Source organism: Postia placenta (assembly GCF_002117355.1).
Source record: "Postia placenta MAD-698-R-SB12 unplaced genomic scaffold POSPLAscaffold_4, whole genome shotgun sequence".
Classification (NCBI taxonomy): Eukaryota; Fungi; Basidiomycota; class Agaricomycetes; order Polyporales; family Adustoporiaceae; genus Rhodonia; species Rhodonia placenta.
Genome location: NW_020169835.1, coordinates 423,467 through 441,562, shown reverse-complemented (window position 1 = coordinate 441,562; position 18,096 = coordinate 423,467). Strand labels below are relative to the sequence as shown.

General features: G+C 52.9%; 7 protein-coding genes across 7 annotated transcripts; 5 read left to right on the top strand and 2 right to left on the bottom strand.

Annotated features, from left to right (window-relative positions):
- Positions 1 to 2,401: 2,401 nt before the first annotated feature.
- Positions 2,402 to 3,446, top strand: POSPLADRAFT_1138362 (hypothetical protein; the record flags this gene model as incomplete). Its single annotated transcript, XM_024484899.1, has 3 exons — positions 2,402 to 2,488; positions 2,541 to 2,831; positions 2,877 to 3,446. The coding sequence occupies 3 exons, from the start codon at positions 2,402 to 2,404 to the stop codon at positions 3,444 to 3,446; spliced, it is 948 nt and encodes a 315-aa protein (XP_024340715.1).
- Positions 3,447 to 5,430: 1,984 nt separating this feature from the next.
- On the top strand, positions 5,431 to 7,089 carry POSPLADRAFT_1137432 (hypothetical protein; the record flags this gene model as incomplete). Its single annotated transcript, XM_024484790.1, has 5 exons — positions 5,431 to 5,535; positions 5,585 to 5,957; positions 6,010 to 6,348; positions 6,405 to 6,957; positions 7,017 to 7,089. 5 exons carry the CDS (start codon positions 5,431 to 5,433, stop codon positions 7,087 to 7,089), a joined length of 1,443 nt encoding a protein of 480 aa, XP_024340714.1.
- A 1,806-nt stretch (positions 7,090 to 8,895) lies between these two features.
- Positions 8,896 to 9,151, top strand: POSPLADRAFT_1054548 (hypothetical protein; the record flags this gene model as incomplete). The annotated part of the gene is made up of 2 exons (XM_024480532.1): positions 8,896 to 8,997; positions 9,053 to 9,151. The coding sequence occupies 2 exons, from the start codon at positions 8,896 to 8,898 to the stop codon at positions 9,149 to 9,151; spliced, it is 201 nt and encodes a 66-aa protein (XP_024340713.1).
- Positions 9,152 to 9,898: 747 nt separating this feature from the next.
- POSPLADRAFT_1045077 (hypothetical protein) lies at positions 9,899 to 10,831 on the bottom strand (the record flags this gene model as incomplete). The annotated part of the gene is made up of 5 exons (XM_024478676.1): positions 9,899 to 9,948; positions 10,054 to 10,159; positions 10,191 to 10,330; positions 10,413 to 10,617; positions 10,721 to 10,831. 5 exons carry the CDS (start codon positions 10,829 to 10,831, stop codon positions 9,899 to 9,901), a joined length of 612 nt encoding a protein of 203 aa, XP_024340712.1.
- Positions 10,832 to 11,190: 359 nt separating this feature from the next.
- On the top strand, positions 11,191 to 11,848 carry POSPLADRAFT_1039224 (hypothetical protein). Its single transcript, XM_024477506.1, has 3 exons — positions 11,191 to 11,348; positions 11,394 to 11,572; positions 11,621 to 11,848. Exons 1-3 carry the CDS (start codon positions 11,216 to 11,218, stop codon positions 11,735 to 11,737), a joined length of 429 nt encoding a protein of 142 aa, XP_024340711.1. The 5' UTR covers positions 11,191 to 11,215; the 3' UTR covers positions 11,738 to 11,848.
- Positions 11,849 to 12,604: 756 nt separating this feature from the next.
- Positions 12,605 to 14,198, top strand: POSPLADRAFT_1179521 (hypothetical protein; the record flags this gene model as incomplete). Its single annotated transcript, XM_024488673.1, has 4 exons — positions 12,605 to 12,790; positions 12,879 to 13,149; positions 13,200 to 13,522; positions 13,578 to 14,198. 4 exons carry the CDS (start codon positions 12,605 to 12,607, stop codon positions 14,196 to 14,198), a joined length of 1,401 nt encoding a protein of 466 aa, XP_024340710.1.
- POSPLADRAFT_1168062 (hypothetical protein) lies at positions 14,144 to 15,879 on the bottom strand. Its single transcript, XM_024487995.1, has 5 exons — positions 15,833 to 15,879; positions 15,651 to 15,776; positions 15,422 to 15,573; positions 14,669 to 15,369; positions 14,144 to 14,617 (listed from the first exon to the last, which is right to left on the bottom strand). The coding sequence occupies exons 1-5, from the start codon at positions 15,838 to 15,840 to the stop codon at positions 14,357 to 14,359; spliced, it is 1,248 nt and encodes a 415-aa protein (XP_024340709.1). The 5' UTR covers positions 15,841 to 15,879; the 3' UTR covers positions 14,144 to 14,356.
- Positions 15,880 to 18,096: the final 2,217 nt, after the last annotated feature.

Sequence of the window (18,096 nt, the reverse complement as noted above, 5' to 3'; positions counted from 1 at the left end):
CGAATACAATTGAAGCGTCAACACATAACTGATCAGCAATGGAGAGACTAATATTAAAGCAGGAAATTCAATTGCGTATCGTTAGATAGCAAGTATCCCGTGGGTGCTCGCGAATGTCAATGTAGCAGTCCGTATACTTCTCGAGTAATCAGAGGACACCTTGAGCTTTTAGCATAGCATTCTCTGCAAGCACTATGCTCTCAAGTTTCCCTCAGGAACGATACGGAACACTCACCGAAACATTGCTCCATTACCAGTGTTAAATGGAGCGGTGTTGTGTTGACAAGCTAATGATCCTTCCGTAGTGAGTATATCCCTAGATTATTTAGAATCTACGGGGGGCTGTAATTGCATTTCTGGTCGTCAAGTATTCGATCGCCCAATTGTTCGACCTTACGCCACCGAAAAGAATTCGTGTGCAGAGTACCACCAGCGACTCGGAGACGGCGCAGCGGGATGATAACTGCCTTCTCTTATTGTTTCTAATTGTCGCCAGTAAAACCGATGTGGCGGGAGGTAGGTGCGAGACAAGTACAGTAGAGGAGCTGGAAGTTCAAGGCAGCACTACCGGCAATATTTATCTGATTGGAGGATCGTCCCATTAACGGAAGATTGTATCGAGATCCTTTAGCGCTTGTACAGTCGCGACTGACTCCCACTTCCATTCGGCTCTAACATCCGAGCTCACTCGGTCTACCAAGTGTTTTCTACAGCAGATTTCAGTGATAGGCAATACCTCCAAAACCACAAGAGATGTTAACGGACTCGGTGTAGCCATGCTTGAAAGACATTGATCGTATCCCTACTGGTAGGTGCGTAGGGTGCATGCTATGTGCACCAAATCTTTCGCCGTCTCTAGTCTATCACATGGTTGTTGAGGAGCGTCTATGATCCTTTCAGGATTCGTGAACAACCCGAGTGTCGTTCTCCCACGAGTCAAACGACGCTCCCATTACCTAGTAGCAAGCTACGCGATCAATTAATCTTTACCTCCGGAAGGCTTCTGCCCGCATCAGGTGTTTTATGCCGCCAGAGCGCGCGACCGACCAGTGGTATGCTTTACGTCTGGCATGGGACATAGACAAATGAGATTGATTGAGATTAGCTTGGGTCGTGCAGACGACTGAGCGCACGATAAGTCGTTGGGTATAAATTTGGGCGCTATCTGGGTACCAGAACGCGGCCACGTGACGGTTCGCGACGAACAATCACCTGTGCCTTGGCCTTATTGTTCACCGAAGTCGACATGGAGACACCAACGATACGCGCTGTATTCGCGGAAAGTCCTATGTCAATCTAACATGTGCTGGAGATGCCCACGCCTACGACAAGGCCTGGTCACCTCCTTCCGCATGGCAGGATCAAGCCGTAACGGCGGCTAACCCGACATAGACATCGTTGTTCTTTCCTGTTGTATTTGTCTACAATTGGGAGGTCCGTTGCTGTCGCGAAGCCCAGAGTACGTTTACGTAACTACCTGGGAGAGCGCTGCGGGGAAAGCTGCTTAATCGGCGGATACCTGCCTACTGATACTGGGGTACGTCTATGTTACTCCTTTGACTGCAGAGGCTCATTATTCTTCCTCGAAAGCATTCTGTCGCTAGTAAGTCATGCTGTGCACCAATCTGTCTGTTTTTGGAATGGCACATGCCGTGCTTGTTCGCGAAGTCTCTATGACAAGGATGTAATCGGATCTGGTGTCGACCTGGACAAATTGCAATCCGGCGCTGTCACAGCATGTCTGTATGAGTGCCTGAACTCAAAGTTCCCTCATATCGGTAGGGTGATGTGGTCCCGGTGTGTTTCTTCCCTCACTTCCGTCCCCTGTAGATCTCATGTCGATACGATGCCTCGCTGACGGCTGCTCACAGAGCTCCTCACAGACAAGCAACACGGGACACCACTGGCTCAGACCATGACTGTGGTACGGAGATCTCGGCTGTGCCGTATCTTTCCCGAGGACTCTGGCTGTTTGTCTCACTTCATCTGCCTTCTCCCTGGAATCCGCATCGCCTGTGCAAATCTAGGGAAGTATCTGAGACCGCTTGCACGTCATGGCTCTCATGTCATGTCAATCTATCCTGCTCTGCCCGACGCCGGGCTCCCCAAACGAGCCATGCATGTACTGCTCCTTGTGGAGCGCTCATGTGCACAGTGCTCGCCACTGGGCGTCCTAGACGACCCCCTATGTGTTGTCGCTATCGAGCACAGCGAGAGGAACGTACGAAGCAATGGCTGGCAGATAGGAGGTCCTCAGGCCTGATGCGCCTTGCCTATCGTGGGTCGGCGCAGTGGTATATGTAAGTGCTTGCAGCGGGGAGAGTACGCTGTGCTTGTGCTACCTGATCATCCTCCCCAGGTCGCTCTACCATAATTCATCGTCCCCTCTCCTGTCACCGTCATGCCGCAGGACAATCAACAATCAGACGGACAGGCGGGAAGACCGAAGAAACCGAGCAAGAACGAGTATGTGCGGAGACTACCAGGAGTACGTAACGCTCTTGTACCACTCGTTGATAGGTGGTAACGATGCACTACAGGTGGTACAGTGGGGAGAAAGGACATTTGGGCACCCACCTGATATACGCCATTGGACGCGCGCCTCTGAAGGCGCTCAGTCTCCGGTAGCGACGACGGATTCATACAACCAGCAGTCCTATTCGTTTGTCCAAGAATACCCTCGCCCACATCGACAATATTCTTCCACACCATTACCTGCTGTCGAGCATCAGACGGGACCCTCTGGATATGATCGGCGCACCTTGCGTGATGTGCCCTCAGAGGCCTACACATACCAAGGCGAACCATTACGCGCACGGGAGACAGGTGGGGTCTCTTCAAATGACATATTATGAGGTGCTCATGCTTGCACACAGGCTATGCTGGAGTGCAGAACACTGCCTACCAGCCGTACGCGACATCGGCGGATCGTCGCACTCGCCATGAATATCAACATGGAGACCAACAAAGCATCGGTACTGCTGGACCTAGTTGATGGCCTTCCCAGTTTACCAAACGTTGCTCCCAGCAGGGTCATACTCTCAAGTCCCAATGCAGGCGATGAATGCGCCGAGCACACAGCTCGTCGGTCGGTCTGCTCACATCAGATCGCCGCCATCCCATGGCACGTCTGCGACGACTGGTGTCAGCTCGCGTTCGCATCATTCCTCTTCAGCACGGGCTCAATATGTGTCGCCTTACCCGCCACCATCGGTGCAGTCCTCAGCATCTTCATCTGCAGGCGAGTCGCGACATCTATCGCGACAGCTGATTATCTGACATCTCGACATATAGATCACGGATTTGTGTCGAGCAGATCTGCATCAGCAAACCCTGCCGTGTCCTACGCCCCGGCGAGCTCTTCCGTGTCCATGAAGGAGCGTCAAGCGGCTCAGAACCTGTATGACGCAGCAGAGGACGACCACTTTCTTGAGGGACACTTCTAAAGTCTTCTGCAACATGGGACCGTTTTGTGCATTATGTCTCGTCGTACCCTCCGATCATCGCTACTATTCGCTTCGCACGCTGCCTCCGTGTTCTTGCGTTATGGGCCATGGGCCATGTTGGACAGAAGGAACAAGGTTCATCTTATAGTACTATAGCTCCTCAGACTTTAATGTGTTCATTGTTGTAACTGTGATGCCGGCTTGCACGCGGCTGCACGCTTGAGCTCCGTCAATGTTTTCCCTCAGTTTTATATCCGCTGTCCGTCAATGTTATAAATCGTTTATATACACACGCGTCAAAGGACGTCAGCGTGATCGTGACGCAAACCACAGCGGCTCTTTCAACCTAAGCGTTTTGGGTATGGGTAAGGTACGGGCATAGTTTGCCTGGTTCTCTGACCCTCATCGTAATCGAGCTGGAAGCCTTGTTTCGTTGCGCGACATCATTATCAATATATTCCATGTCTGTTGCATAGTACTCTTGATGAACTACATGCGTCACCCAAACGTTCAAAGTAATTTGGTGGTAACGGTGAGACGTTGCAACCCATGTCCTTGTGACCCACAAGGTCATGAGCAAGCCACCAAGGCTTACGATCAGCCAACGATTCGATCGTCTCTCCGTACGGTATAGCAGTGATTCTGGTTATGCAATAGCGGCATTCCTTTTGATATGCAGTATTGAACGACAGCAACGCTGGCAGTGCGCGTGCGTATGATGTGTTTGGCGCTGCTTGGCTTTGTGGACACCCGCACACGTGATCGAGTGGAAACGCCGCGGAGATGTCTGTCGGACTTGTGCAACGTTGTCTTTGTATCCCTCCCACGGGCTGCATTGTAATGAGCCATGTCACATTTGGCCCTTAAACAAGGGTCTCAATTATGTGCTTGGTCTCCGTCGCGGCGCGGGTGAGGCGATCAATGCACCATCAGTCTGACCAAACAGAGTGTTGTTTCTCGCCTGGTTACTATCGCCTGGCACCACCAACCGCGTACATTTCTTATTGTCTTTGTTTGTGACATGGTCGTTTTCACCGCTACGCCGATGGTGGGAAATGGTGAGCAGTTGCTGGGAGGTCAGCCCCTTTCCTCTCCCAAATGAGGACAAATCAAGTGCGTATACGTGTATTCGTCCTGGATACAGTCCCTGAACTGACATCAATTTCTTTGTATTTATTCAGTGGGATTATCATGTTTAGGCACTGCTGTGACCTGTCTACCGAGCGTGGAGACCTTGTGCTCTGGTGCTGAGAGCCGAGTGTGCCGGCTTCGATCCTTCGCACAGCACATCCGACGGTGCGGCAGTCGGGACGTATAAGCAGACATCGTCGTGACACCCTATTTACAAGGGCCTCTAGTGCGTCCCCCGCCCTTCAGGACGTATATTATAACAGGAATGTGGATTGATGCCCTTGCAGAACAGTTCAGAGGGACGGACGACGTGCACGAGTACACGTCCAGCGGGAATTGTACTTCATATATCGTCAATCGAGCCCTTCATACAGAAGGCGCGGGTTAACTGGCTGCGCTCCATGCATTCTCTGGCCGCCACTGTCCTCCGTCCCGGATTCCCGATAGAATGTGCATCGCTCGCACCGGGCGGAGGGTATCTTGTGGAGCTGCATCTCGTCTGGACTGTGCATCGCATCTCATTCTCTGTCATACACGGCCGTGGCACCCGACGCCGGGCTCCCAAAACGAGCCTTGCGCCCTCAGTGCCTCGCCTAGTCGGATTGCACAGTCCTCGCGATACGCATAGATGTCCCCCTATCTGTCTCTAGCAGTGACAGAACTTCTTGAGGCGATATCGTGTAGAATGGAGGTCGGCGATGCTGTTCGCTCGAGCGGTCTGTGAGCCTCGCCCTGCGTCGTCCTGTTAAGCGGGGAGGTGCGGTGCGTCGGAGTACTCTGTTCCCTTTTACCTCTCCGATTCAGTCGCGCTTGTGTCCAGTCACCATCCACTCCGCATCTCCGCACAACATCAATGCCTCGACATCAGCGACCGCCTCGAGGACTACAACAGCGTGATGGGGCCAAAGCGAAGATGAAAGAAGACAACAAGACGCAGTACGTGCGGAAGCTCCCAGGGGTATGTCACAAGACCGCTGATTTCCCTGCGCGACTCACGAGGATTGCAGACGATCGTGCATGGCGAACGGTTGTTTGGACGACTCACTGCAGAAGCCCCGAGCGCGCCCGGGGTGATGGGCGTGTTGGACTTCTCTAATACCCCGTCTTCAATCGCCGCGAAGCATGGACAGACGTCGTCCAATGCTTCTCGTCTACATGCAGGTCACGAGCCTGTCGTCTCGCGCACGGAGGCTTCCAATCATCAAGCGTCACGCTCTAACCCTTCTATGGACACTTCTAATCCTCGCCAAAGTCTCAGCACCGTCCGCCGTCCGACCGTGCAGCACGGAAGCTTAGCTGCTGCGCGTACGCATCCTCAGGGACGCCACCCCTATCACATCGCGTCGCCTCAGCCTCATGGACAAGACGACGTCTTAACAAGTTAGTTTTTTGTTACTGAAGCGTACTTTCGATTTCATCAATATGTTTCTAGATTATCAGTCAGAAATGCAGATGATGATGCAGTCGTCTGCTCTGGATCATCAGTTACCACAACAAACTCCTCATATGCTGCTGTCGACACGGGAAGACCACCGAGAGGTGCTGACGTACGATCCCTTCTATGGCGCTCACCCCATACCTCTTCCTGCGGCCGAGCAGCGACTTCCCAATATCGTCATCGACAATACATCATTCACGCAGCAGCCGTTTCCGGGGCTTGCGCTGGGTTTACCTGGAGGAACCGACTTGCATTCAGCTGCCAATGACCCGCCTTCCGATGGTTGTGATCACGTCACGACGTCAACTGAACCTCCGCAACAGCGGAGTGCAGGTGCGTTAGTCGTTACATAGAACTGCCTTCGTGGTGCTGATAACCCGCCTCCCCAGCTTCCAATAACTTTGTTTCAATGTCCCAACCGTTCGTGACTGAGCTACCGGTACCCACTGTTCCACATGCTCCATCGTATCATACGATCATGCCGACATGCGCCCCGATTCATTCAGCGTCATCCCAAGCACCCTTGTCACCGGCCTCGCATTTCTCAATGGACCATGAATCACAATATGGCGCCAGTCCTGCACCACCTGCTCAGGCTGTTTGGAATCTCGCTCCACCATTGTCGTGCGACCTGATATCGCGGCCCTCCAATCCACTTGTGAAACAGCTCCATCCCACCTGGTCGCCAAGAGCAGCCGTTGCAAGGGACTACTCAGAAATGCACGTGAATGATCCGCTGTACGGCTCTCACCCCATACCGCTACCGGAGACGGCTTCCATAATCAACGACTTTTTCAGTGAGGCACTTTCTCATCCTTATCGGGTAACGACGACAAAGCTACCGGCTCCTCCTGCCATCATATATCACCCAACGCCTCTGCATCCAGCGTCGTTGAGGCTCCAACGTTTGTTGAAGTGGGCGCCGCCCATGCGCGTGACTAGGTACCTACGCTCAGACGACCTTCCATATAGCACCAATATGGGGGACAATGCTCATACAGACGTCTCTACTGGAGGGTCGCTTGGGGAGTACACTTGACACCCACAGAAGGGCATGCACAGTTGACGAAGTGACCACATAATGATTCGTACCTGCTTCCATTCTACATGATCCCCATGCGACTTTTGTGATGAGAACACTCTCAGTGCAATAGGGAGTGTACAGTACTATACTGCATAGTAGAAATTACGGTTGACTCGTGTACCTGATCGTGTTGTATTCAAAACGGATTGATTGGAACTCTAGCGCTTAAGTTGAGATAGAAGAAATCACTGCGTAGTTACGCGTCACCTTCGCATTGGTTGCAGAAGTGATCACATAACTGAGCAGTCATGTCTATGAATGCGATCAATCCTTCTGTCAGGCACATTGCTGACATCAAATCGTGCGATTTGGAATATGGGGACACCAGCCTGATGATATCGTCATATGTGCAACCGTATGCATGGCGATCGACGAGGGTATTTCCCTGAAGAGGATTTGATAAATGTTGTGAGAAGAATATTGGAGATATCATTCCTGGGTGATACCGGTGTTTTATGCATAACTGATTACTCTCGATGGCAGCACATACCTGAATGACGATAGCCATGTGTGTAAATCTGAGCTCCGTCCACGCGGACGGCACTAATAATGACAAGTTGTTATGAGCATACACATTTTCGTGAAGTCCTCACCAAAGATCTCCAGCTTGTCGACGACATCAAGTCTTGCGGGGCGAGCGGAATCAAGTATTGTGAGTGAGAATGATACTAGGTTGTCGGCAAGACGTGAATTGAAGGCGAGCTAGCCCTAGGATTTTATACTGAAAGTGGGGAAGAACAATTCGTCATCGGGTTGTCAAGTGGTCAGTAGCCCAATTGTTCAGATTCTCGTCCACGGTCGCCACACAAAAGACTCGAGTGTGACTGTCAACGAAATAATAAGCCTGATCACTGTCATTTACTATTGTTTCAGTGTAGCACAATTGAGGTACATTCTGGAGATAATAGTCTCGGCAATGGGCATGCAATGACTCGAACTTGAAGCATCCTGCGAAGAAAAGATCTCACAGTATCACACGCGCGACTAGATTGGATTAGATCCGATCGCGGCCATAGCCTTACTATAGCGACCGGCGATTGTCATCTTGAGCTCAGCGGCTTTGCCGTCCAAACTCACTCCGTCCACCAACTCAGTCTAGGCATCCCACTTCCGAGTCAGTGGTATTGTGAACATATATTCTACTTTTTCAGCTGCAGGCCTGGGCGCGCCATGATTTCCTTACACGCGCCGTAGTGTCTGCAGCATTATGTACACCCGCTCTCACAATACACATGGCGTACTCCCAGCAAAGATTCTGCGCGCTACCTACGAATTCCTCGTGGGATTTGGTTCTGGTCTGAACAATTTCCCTCGTGGCGTTGGCACAACATGTCCAACGAGTCTATGAAGTCAAAGTCCCTCGGGACAGCAGGGCTACATGATACAGTGGTGCACTCTTCCTCTCGCTTGTGTCCACTACTACCTTACGAGTCGACTTGCCTCGCCGATGTTACTGCAACTGGGTGTACCCGCCGATAGCTCCAACAGTGACAGGATACTCCGCGAGGATGTGGATTCTGCAGGGCAGTGTTTTCTCCAAAACATCGGCCTGTTTGTTTGACTTCATCTGGGATTTGCATCACCTGCGCAAAAACTAGATGAACATCCAGTACCGCCTGCCGTACAGGATAGTCACGCCTACTAGGTTCCATCAATCACTCTTGCTCTCCCCAACGCCGGCCTCCCAAAACGAGCGGATGCACACACTGCTTCTTAGGAGCGCTCATATGCACAGAGCTCGCTACGCTGATAGGACGTCCTAGACGTCCACCTGTCTGTCATCGTTATCGAGCACTATGAGCGGAGTGCACGACGAGATGGATGGCAGAAAGGACGTTGGCAGTGCTGTCCTCAGGCTTGATGCGCCTTGCCTATCTTGGAGCGGCGCAATGGTGAACGTAAGTGCTTCTGACGGGGTCGTTGAGTACGTTGTGCCTGATAGTCCTGCCCAAGCCGCCAAAACTCATCGTCTCTTCTCCTGACATGGCCATGCCGCCCGACCGAGACGCGAGACGGGCTTGCAGGGAGACCGCAGAGGCTCAGCAAGAGTGAGTTTGTGCGGACAATACCGGGAGTAAGCAGCGCCCTCGTAGTACTCGCTGATAGGTGATGGTGAATCATTGCAAATGATGAAGGGCGCCTGATAGACTCCGTGAGATGCACGCCTCTGAAGGCGAGCTTGACTTTCAGCCTCGTTAAATTCATCCACCCGGCCGTCTTCTGATGCATCTTCGTCTGGTCAAGAATCGTCCACCATCACCACTCAACCTTCAGCATCTTCACCCACAGGCGAGTCGCAACTTCTATCCCAAACGCCTATTACCTAACATCTCGACATACAGAACACAGCTTTGCATCAACACAACCAGGCAGATCTGTATCAACATCGCATTCCGTGTTCTACGCACCGGCGAGCTCTTCTGTGTACATGGAGGAGCGTGAAGCGGCTCAGAACTTGTTCATGTTTTGCCATATTCTCCGATCATCGCTAGTTTCCGCCTCCGTGTTTTTTGCCATACGTCATGATGGACAGAATGACGGCCATTTATAATTTGATGTCTTTATCGCTGTTATTGTAATGTTGTCAAACGCGCAATATACCCGATGCTATAGACCAAAATGACAGACCGAAATGATAATAGTCTACGAATATGTAGCGTCCGTCCGAATACGCCCACGTGATCGCGACGCAATACTGACGGCGGCTCTTTGAAGTTTGATTGTTCCAGTACTTCTTGACGACGACTGCCCGTCTTGTTCTCCCTGAGATCGTCTGGCGCGTCCTAATCTCACAACGGTCTACTGGCGTGTCTTAGCGCCGCCCCGCACGCGCATCCCATTGATGACGGCTAGGATTGATAAAGTCCAGAGTAGCTCACTCAACACAACGTCCGCCGGAAGGGCGCTAAATACCTGAGATGTCTGAAGTTACTTCTGCCTCTGCTACAACGTACGCACGATATTAATCTCCTTGGTAACCCCGGCGCATAGGACAAATGGAATGCCTTGTTCTGTACGCCTCGTGCTGGCACTACGTCCTGCGTCCCGCCGGTACGTCGCCTTGTGTGCCATCGTCTGCTTCGTAATCTACGTCTTGCTCAGCCAGTTCACTTGTCACCCTGGCGAGCTCCAGTGTGGTGGAACCATTAGAAATTGCTGGCCATGCCTTTCCTAGACGACCGCCCATGGTGCCTGCTTTAGGGAGGTGGGACACAGCCATAATGCTGAGAGCTTGTCAAGTAGAGTCAAGTAAGCGTACCTGCTCCTGATTGATTATACAGGGGACGCGGATCGGCGCCCCCACCACACTTACATCGGGCGGCATATATCTGGGTGGAGCCGACACTTGACATTGTGGTGGTACCAATGAGTGAATGTAGTAACCACCACAGTACCTGCCGCTGCCGCGGGCGTGCGTGATCCTGAGGTGAGTTCCCGATTTCTTTGACTTGCGCAGCAAGCAAATAGGAGTTGATGAGATAGGCACTACAGATGCTTGCCATCTCTGCACTACACAGCTGGTGGCGGAGGCATATGAGGGCGAGGCCAGAGAGCGACATACAGCATGCAACAGCGTTCACCCTACGCCCTCTACGCCCTCCACATTCTCACAGAACGCACCTCAACCTCACATTCGAATGTCTGGAAGCAATCAAAACCAGAACCAGCGTGGAGGAAGATCGCGCACCTCATCGGTTCAACCAGGAGTGCGCTCGCTTGTCTCGGCGGCATGGGTGTGGTTGACATCGTTCTGGTGGCAGATGCAGTCATGGGAGATGATGTTTGGTCGCGTTCCAGAGGGAACTGCGCCTATTGCAACTGAGCAGTATATCGACAGTGGATCGCATGGACGGAAGGCGCCGGCATCTGGTCGATCGACGTCGACTGGCTCCGGGTCGATCTCGGCTACGAGATATTCGGCTGGCACACCAAGGGCTGGCAGCACTACTCCGTACGTGAAGCCGGTCAACGCGCTTTCGCAGTGGCATGCGCCTTCCCCTCCCGCGGCATGGACGCCTCACCCGCTAGTTCCTTTCCCTACGCATCGATATACACCGCCGGAGACGCGACATGTATTTTCTACTATTCCATCGACACCCACACCATACACACACGATGCGCGTTATGCCCGACCTCTGTCGAGACCCTCTGCATCATACCAGCCTTCCCATCAGCATGGTACGCAGCGCCATTCGTCGATTCGTCGCGTGTCGGCGTCCTTCGCGTCGCCTCCTACCTATCCGCCCACGTCGCACTCTACCACAGATGTGATGCAATCGTATACCGCGTCGAGCTCGCCGAGGACACATGCGCAGCATGGCAGCCATTCTGACCATGGGACTGCGAGTACTTCTGCCCAACGCACGAATTGGGCAGGCGTTGGCGCCCGTCGGGTATGCGACAGCTCATTTGACTATGCGACGTCGTCCTCCAGTGGGAAATCGTCTGTCCATCAGACACAACACGGCTATAGTTCGTACGGCTCTCCGCAATACTATGCATAATTCTTAGGTCTCTTAGCCATATTCGATACTTGCGACTCTCAGCTGCGTCTCTACCTCTCCGTTCGTCGAGTTTCCCACTAGTTTCCATCTATTCGTTCCCCATACTTCCTTTCGCAAACATACACTCGCATAATCTCCGCGCTTGGTTTTACACATAGTTTTACTCTAGATGTCTGCATCTTATTGCGCGTACGCTTCCTGCCGCGATGGGCACATGTCGTTACAAATCTCCCATATACGCATACGAGTGGATCTTTGAGTCGGCCTGAAACCTGGTTAAGTCGCTTTGAAGATCATATCCAACGAATACACGAAGTGGGGAATTCCAACGGCCGTGAACATATAGCGCTCCGTGATTGCGGGCGTCATGCGGTCATTGAGATGTGTCGTATCAAAGTATATGACCTCTAAAGCTAATTCCAGATCGATAGACCTACCCCAGAATCAAATGCACGCAAGCGGGGTTGATGCGGAATTCGTATTCAACGGTCGGGACCACGGTCCCGACCTGGCTGAAACCGGCAAAATATCATCACAGCCACACTAAAGTAGGCTTCTGTTTTCTGGGCCTGCCTACATACTCCCGCCCCGAGTCCGCTTACGCACACATTGAGTTGAACAAGTCTATCGATATGAAATCAGCTGTAAGTGTTGCGCAATTAATGATTTCTTCATGTAAGGTTTATTGTCGGGCGATAGATTGCCCTCAGGACAACATCGTGGTCAATAGAACCGTAACAGGGACCATCACGTTAAAAAGACCTTCTGCTAGCATCTTCATACCGAGTCGGAATGCGACAAGAACCTCTGGATGCATTCATGGCAACATTGACGACATAATGACAACACAGAGCACGTGCTATGGAGACTCCCGAGAGACGCTCTAGTTGAAAGATTAGATAAGATGGATGATCGGTGATCGAGAAGTTCTCGTCGATCGCTACTCGTTCTGCTACTTCCTCTCGACGAGTCATTCAACTTTACGTCTGCTGCAAACTAAATGGAGACTCTAGGACTCGCTGGACCCAGCAATGCTGCAGAATCCATTGCAAGGGCTGCAAAAACCGCATTTGAGGCATCTCAGCTCATCCCGCCGGAGGAGCGTGTGAGGGCGCTCCACGAAATATGCAAGGAACTGGAGGCAGCCAAGGAAGATGTCTTGATGGCGAATAGAAGAGATCTTGAGGTGCATTATGCTGCAATGTGATGCTCTATGGGGATTTCTCACTGGTCTCTTCCTTCTCGGTACGACCCCATTCTGTAACTGACTGCAGGCTGCGCAAGCGGAAGTTGACGCAGGACACATGTCTGCGTCTCTTCTCAAGAGACTCGATCTCACGAAGGGAGACAAGTGGGACTCGATGCTACAAGGCGTGAAGGATGTGGCCAATCTCCCAGATCCTACGGGAATAGTGACATATGCATCGGAACTCGACGATGACCTCGAGCTCTACCGTGTTTCCTGTCCTATTGGCGTCTTGCTAGTGATTTTCGAGGCGCGCCCGGAGGTCGTCATCAACATTGCCTCGCTCGCTATCAAGTCTGGTTGGTCCTACGACTACTTGCACTTCCGGTCCTGACGGTACTCCTCACAGGGAACGCTGCCATCCTCAAGGGCGGAAAGGAATCAAATGAGACCACCCGATTATTGTCGAAAGCTATTCAGAACGCGCTCTCACGGACATCCATCCCGAGCACATATATCCAAGCGATACAGACGCGAGCAGAGGTGTCCGCGCTGCTCCAGTTGGACCAGTACATCGACCTCGTCATCCCACGGGGGAGTAATAGCCTGGTCCGGAGCATCCAGAATAGCACACGGATACCGGTAATGGGACATGCAGACGGCCTGTGCTCAGTCTACTTAGACGCGTCCGCGGACCTTGAGAAGGCCGTGCGGGTCGTCCTGGACTCCAAGGTAGGTCTAACTTGCACACTCGATCTTACAACCACGATCTCATTCCCTGGCGCAGACAGACTACCCCGCCGCGTGCAATGCAGCAGAAACGCTCGTCGTTCATGAAAGCCTCCTCTCGACCATCTGGCCGGCAGTAGCGAAGGCCCTCCTTGCAGCCGACGTCCAATTGCTCTGCGACCCGCCCACGCTCTCTGCCCTCTCCTCGTTTTCCCATGCGCTCGCCAACCTCTCCACACACGTGCATCCAGCGCCGCCAGACGCGTACTCGACCGAGCACCTCTCGCTCACGCTCTCCGTGCGCGCAACATCCTCGCTCGCGGACGCGATGCGCTTCATCAACGCGCACTCCTCGCACCACACCGACTGCATCGTCACAGAGGACAGTGCCGCCGCCGCGGCGTTCTGCCGCGGGGTCGACTCGGCGGGCACGTTCGTCAACGCGAGTACACGCTTTGCGGACGGCTTCCGCTACGGCTTCGGCACGGAGGTCGGGATCAGCACCGGGCGCATCCACGCACGGGGGCCCGTCGGGCTCGAGGGGCTCGTCACGTACAAGTACATGCTCAAAAGCGGGGGCGCGCAGGGCCACGTCGTTGGCGAGTTCGGCCCCGGCGAGGGAAAGAAGAGATACAAGCATCGGCAGATTGAGGCGCATTCGGTGCCATTTCTGGCGTGAGTATGCATATGGCTAGGTATACAGGAAGTATATGTAGATGGATATAAGCCCGGCCGACCTTCATGGGGCCAGGATGCGAGATGGCGTAGCTATGCAATGCAAGATGTAACGATACAGATCATAGCTGGTCGGTCAGACGGGATTCCACAATGAAGCCATCATGACTCCGCATCCTCTACTTTCGCTTTTTTCTCTGATTGTGGCGGGGCAGGCTCGTCCTCCGCTTTCCGCTTGGCGCCGCCATTCGCGTCAGGGGTTTTCTTTTTCTTCTTCACCACGGCTGTCAAGTCGTTGACCTTCTGCGGCGCGGTTGACGCTTGAGTGGCAGGCTTCGTGTTAAGTTCCTGGTCGAGAGCCTTCTGAGCCATTGCGGGGGCAGACTCGGCTTGTTCATCCGGCAATGTCTTTAGCTCATCCACCTACGCGGTACGTCAGCTAACAACTAAGAGAGGCACATGAGAGAGAATCACCTTCAACGCAAGATCCTCCCTGAGTTCTTGCAACTCCTTTTCTTCTGCCCCCATCTGGCTTTTGGTCATTTTGGAGACGGCGTCGTCTCCTAGCAGGCGCGGGCCTGTAGCCTTCCCTTTGCCCTTCGCGTCAGACTTTGCTTCATCAACGCGTACCAGACCCTGCCCGCTCAACGCGTCCCGCAGCTCCGCCAAACGTGCCTCCACGCTTGCCAGCGCTTGTTCCGCGTGGCTAATCGCATCGCTGAGACGGCCGGACGTGAGGTCGAGCACGATACTCAGCTTGTAGTGCGCCTCGGCGATCTGGCGTGACGACTGCGGGAGGAGCTCGGTCTTGAGCACGAGTGCGGCGTCGTAGTCCGATATAGCCTGTTCGAACTTCTCTGTTTCGAGCGAGACGTCGCCGAGTGCAAGGTATGTATCTGCGAGTTTGAGCTTCACTTCGTCGTTTTCGTCCTGCTGCTTTTCATATAGCGCGCGGGCGAGATCGAGCACTTCCCACGCAGCGTTGAAATCGTCCTCGGGCTCGCCCTCCTCCTCCTCGTCTTCCTCTTCCTCTTCCTCTTCCTCTTCCTCTTCCATCTTTTGCGCCTCACCGAAGAGGTCTACGGCAACGTCTTCCTTGCTCCCGGGTACGATCTCGTCCGTGTCGTCGCCATCCCCCGAGAAGGAGAGGAACTTGCTCCCACTGGGCTCCGGCTCTGAGGATCAAGTAAGTTCAAGAAGGCGGGATAACCAACACGTGGGGCTCACTGGTCAACTCGCCCGCCACCGCCTGGACCGCTTCCTCTGTCTGCTCCTTCCCTAGCACCGTGCTTTGGGAAATGGCATTCTCCAATAATGCCTTCCCATAGGCGAAATAGGTGTCCGCCATCTCCGGGGCATTTTCTCCATGTTCCGCCGTCCTGCGAAAGAAATAGCGTGTCAGATGCTGTGTGATACCAGGACGCGTCGAACGCGTTCCTCAGCACAAATCACGTACAACAGCTCCAGCGCAGTAGCATAGTGGTCGATCGCCTGCTCATATTTTCTGAGAGCAAAGGCACGCTTAGCGTGTTCGATGGCGTCCTCGATGGTCGAAGTGGGCGGCGTCGAGTTCGTAGGTTCGCTGCAGGAACAGAATTAGACAACATAAGAAGAGGAGTACAGACGTATAGTACTAACGCAGACATGTCGGTAGTTCGAGATGAAGGAGAGGAAGTGAGTTGTGGTGGCAAACGAGACTTGAAGGTAGCAACGGGCGCCTACACGCGTCGCGTCTGATACCGCGAAGGTGGCCTTGATGATGTAAGCAGAAGTTGTCGCGTCATCGCTATATATAGACAGCCACCTACCAAGAAAGGGACGTTGGACATTCGTCGAACCATTGATATTCCGTCCAATTATAAGAGTTCCACCAAGCTCTATATGACGTTAATCAAGGTCTCGTGGTATCAAGTTCATTTGCCATTACGCATCGGACCACGAGGAGCACAGCCGGACATCACTAAGCTTGAGCGACTGAAATTCAAGGGCATATCCACGTCTTCTGTAATTTTTGCGCTGGAAATACTGTAACTCTTGCAAGCTGGAAATAGTTCTCGAAGACTGTATCTTATTTATACATGAAATTTCAGATTATGTTTTTATGATGAGCTCAAATGAGCAATGATGACGAGGAGGTAGACAGATGCTGTGGCGGTGCTAGCGCTTTTTCGCTGCCTGCCCTAAATCTTTGCCCTATAAGAGTCCCCGCCCGACATTGGTGTTTCTTTAGAACATACTCAGCTAGGATCTATTTTATAGGTACTAACTCGAGTCTCGCATGTTTACACATGCCACATCCTTCAAATCCAGTCGATGACATTCGCGTCCACTCGTCATACCGAGAACATGCGCATTATTTGATGCGCTCGAGGACGTTTGGTTCACTCGTCTGCGCCCTCTTCGAGTGGTGCGGATGGTGAGCCAGCGAGTTGGACGTTTGTCTGATGGATTCTTTCTCTTGTACCCCTATTTTGTATCTGTGTATCTGTCTAATAGCGATTGAATCAATGCCTTTTGTTCATCATTTGCTCTGTTTGTGTTCTGGGTTGGCAGAGCTTTCGCTCCTCTATTTGTTGCTATGGGCTGGTCAATCTGGTATAACAGCAGAGGATCGGTGTAGATGAATAGTGGAATTGTACGAAATGTACGCGCGTGCAACAAACCAGATGAACTGGAACCAAAATAGCAAGAGAACATTGTAAGGACAATTACACTGGTGATAGGGTATCAGAAGAGTGAAAAAATGCAACCACATCACACAGAGCTAGGCGTATGTATAGTACTGCGGAGAGCCATATGGACTGTAACCTTGATGAGTCTGAAGGACAGACAACTTCCCACTGGGGGACGATGTTGCATAGCCAAATGAGGTCCCGTATTCTTGACGGCAGCCGACGCCTGTCCACTTCGTCCGTCCAGCAGCAGCGCTCGCAGTCCTAGATTGGCCCACATGCTGCACATGTGTCCTCGGCAGGCTACACGCGGTATACGATTGCTTCATATGTGTGGTAGAGTGCGATGTGGGCGGATAGGTAGGAGGCGACGCGAAGGACGCCGACACGCGACGAATCGACGAATGGCGCTGAGTACCATGCTGATGGGAAGGCTGGTATGATGCAGAGGGTCTCGACAGAGGTCGGGCATAACGCGCATCGTGTGTGTATGGTGTGGGTGTCGATGGAGTAGTAGGGAATACATGTCGCGTCTCCGGTGGTGTATATCGATGCGTAGGGAAGGGAACTGGTGGGTGAGGCGTCCATGCCGCAGGAGGGGAAGGCGCGTGCGACTGCGCGTTGACCGACTTCACGTAAGGGGCAGTGCTGCCGGCCCTTAGTGTGCCAGCCGAATATCTCGTAGCTGGGGTCGACCGAGAACCGGTCGACGTCGATCGACCAGATGCCGGCGCCTTCCGTCCATGCGATCCACTGTCGGTGTGCTGCTCAGATGGAACAGGAGCGATGGTTTTTTCAACACGGCCGAAAATTCTCCCCCACGACTGCATCTGCCACCAGAACGACATCAACCACACCCATGCCGCCGAGACAAGCGAGCGCACTCCTGGTTGAGCCGGTGACGTGCGTGATCTTCCTCCACGCTGGTCCTGGTGTTGATTTCTGCTAGACATTCGATTGAGGTGCGTTTTGTGAGAATGTAGAGGGGGTAGAGGGTGAAGAGTTGCGTGCTGCATGCCGCTCTCTGGTCTCGCCTTCATATACCACCACTGTGCAGTGCAGAGGTGGCAAGGACCTGTAGTGCCTATCCCATCTACTCCTCTCTGCTTGCTGCGCAAGTTGCAGAAATTGGGAGCTCACCTCAGGATTACGCATGCCTGCGGCGGCGGCACATATTGTGGTGGTGGCCATGTTCATGTTCATCTATTGGTACCACCACAATGTCAGGCG

Coding starts and splice junctions, on each gene's coding strand:
- POSPLADRAFT_1039224 (XM_024477506.1), top strand. CDS start 11,216: ATGCGCGTTATGCCCGACCTCTGTCGAGACCCTCTGCATCATACCAGC. Junction 11,349..11,393: donor CCTCCTACCTATCCGCCCAC/GTCGCACTCTAC, acceptor TACCGCGTCGAG/CTCGCCGAGGACACATGCGC. Junction 11,573..11,620: donor TCAGACACAACACGGCTATA/GTTCGTACGGCT, acceptor TAGGTCTCTTAG/CCATATTCGATACTTGCGAC.
- POSPLADRAFT_1168062 (XM_024487995.1), bottom strand. Junction 15,370..15,421: donor GGTGGCGGGCGAGTTGACCA/GTGAGCCCCACG, acceptor CTTGATCCTCAG/AGCCGGAGCCCAGTGGGAGC. Junction 14,618..14,668: donor GGGAGGATCTTGCGTTGAAG/GTGATTCTCTCT, acceptor CGTACCGCGTAG/GTGGATGAGCTAAAGACATT.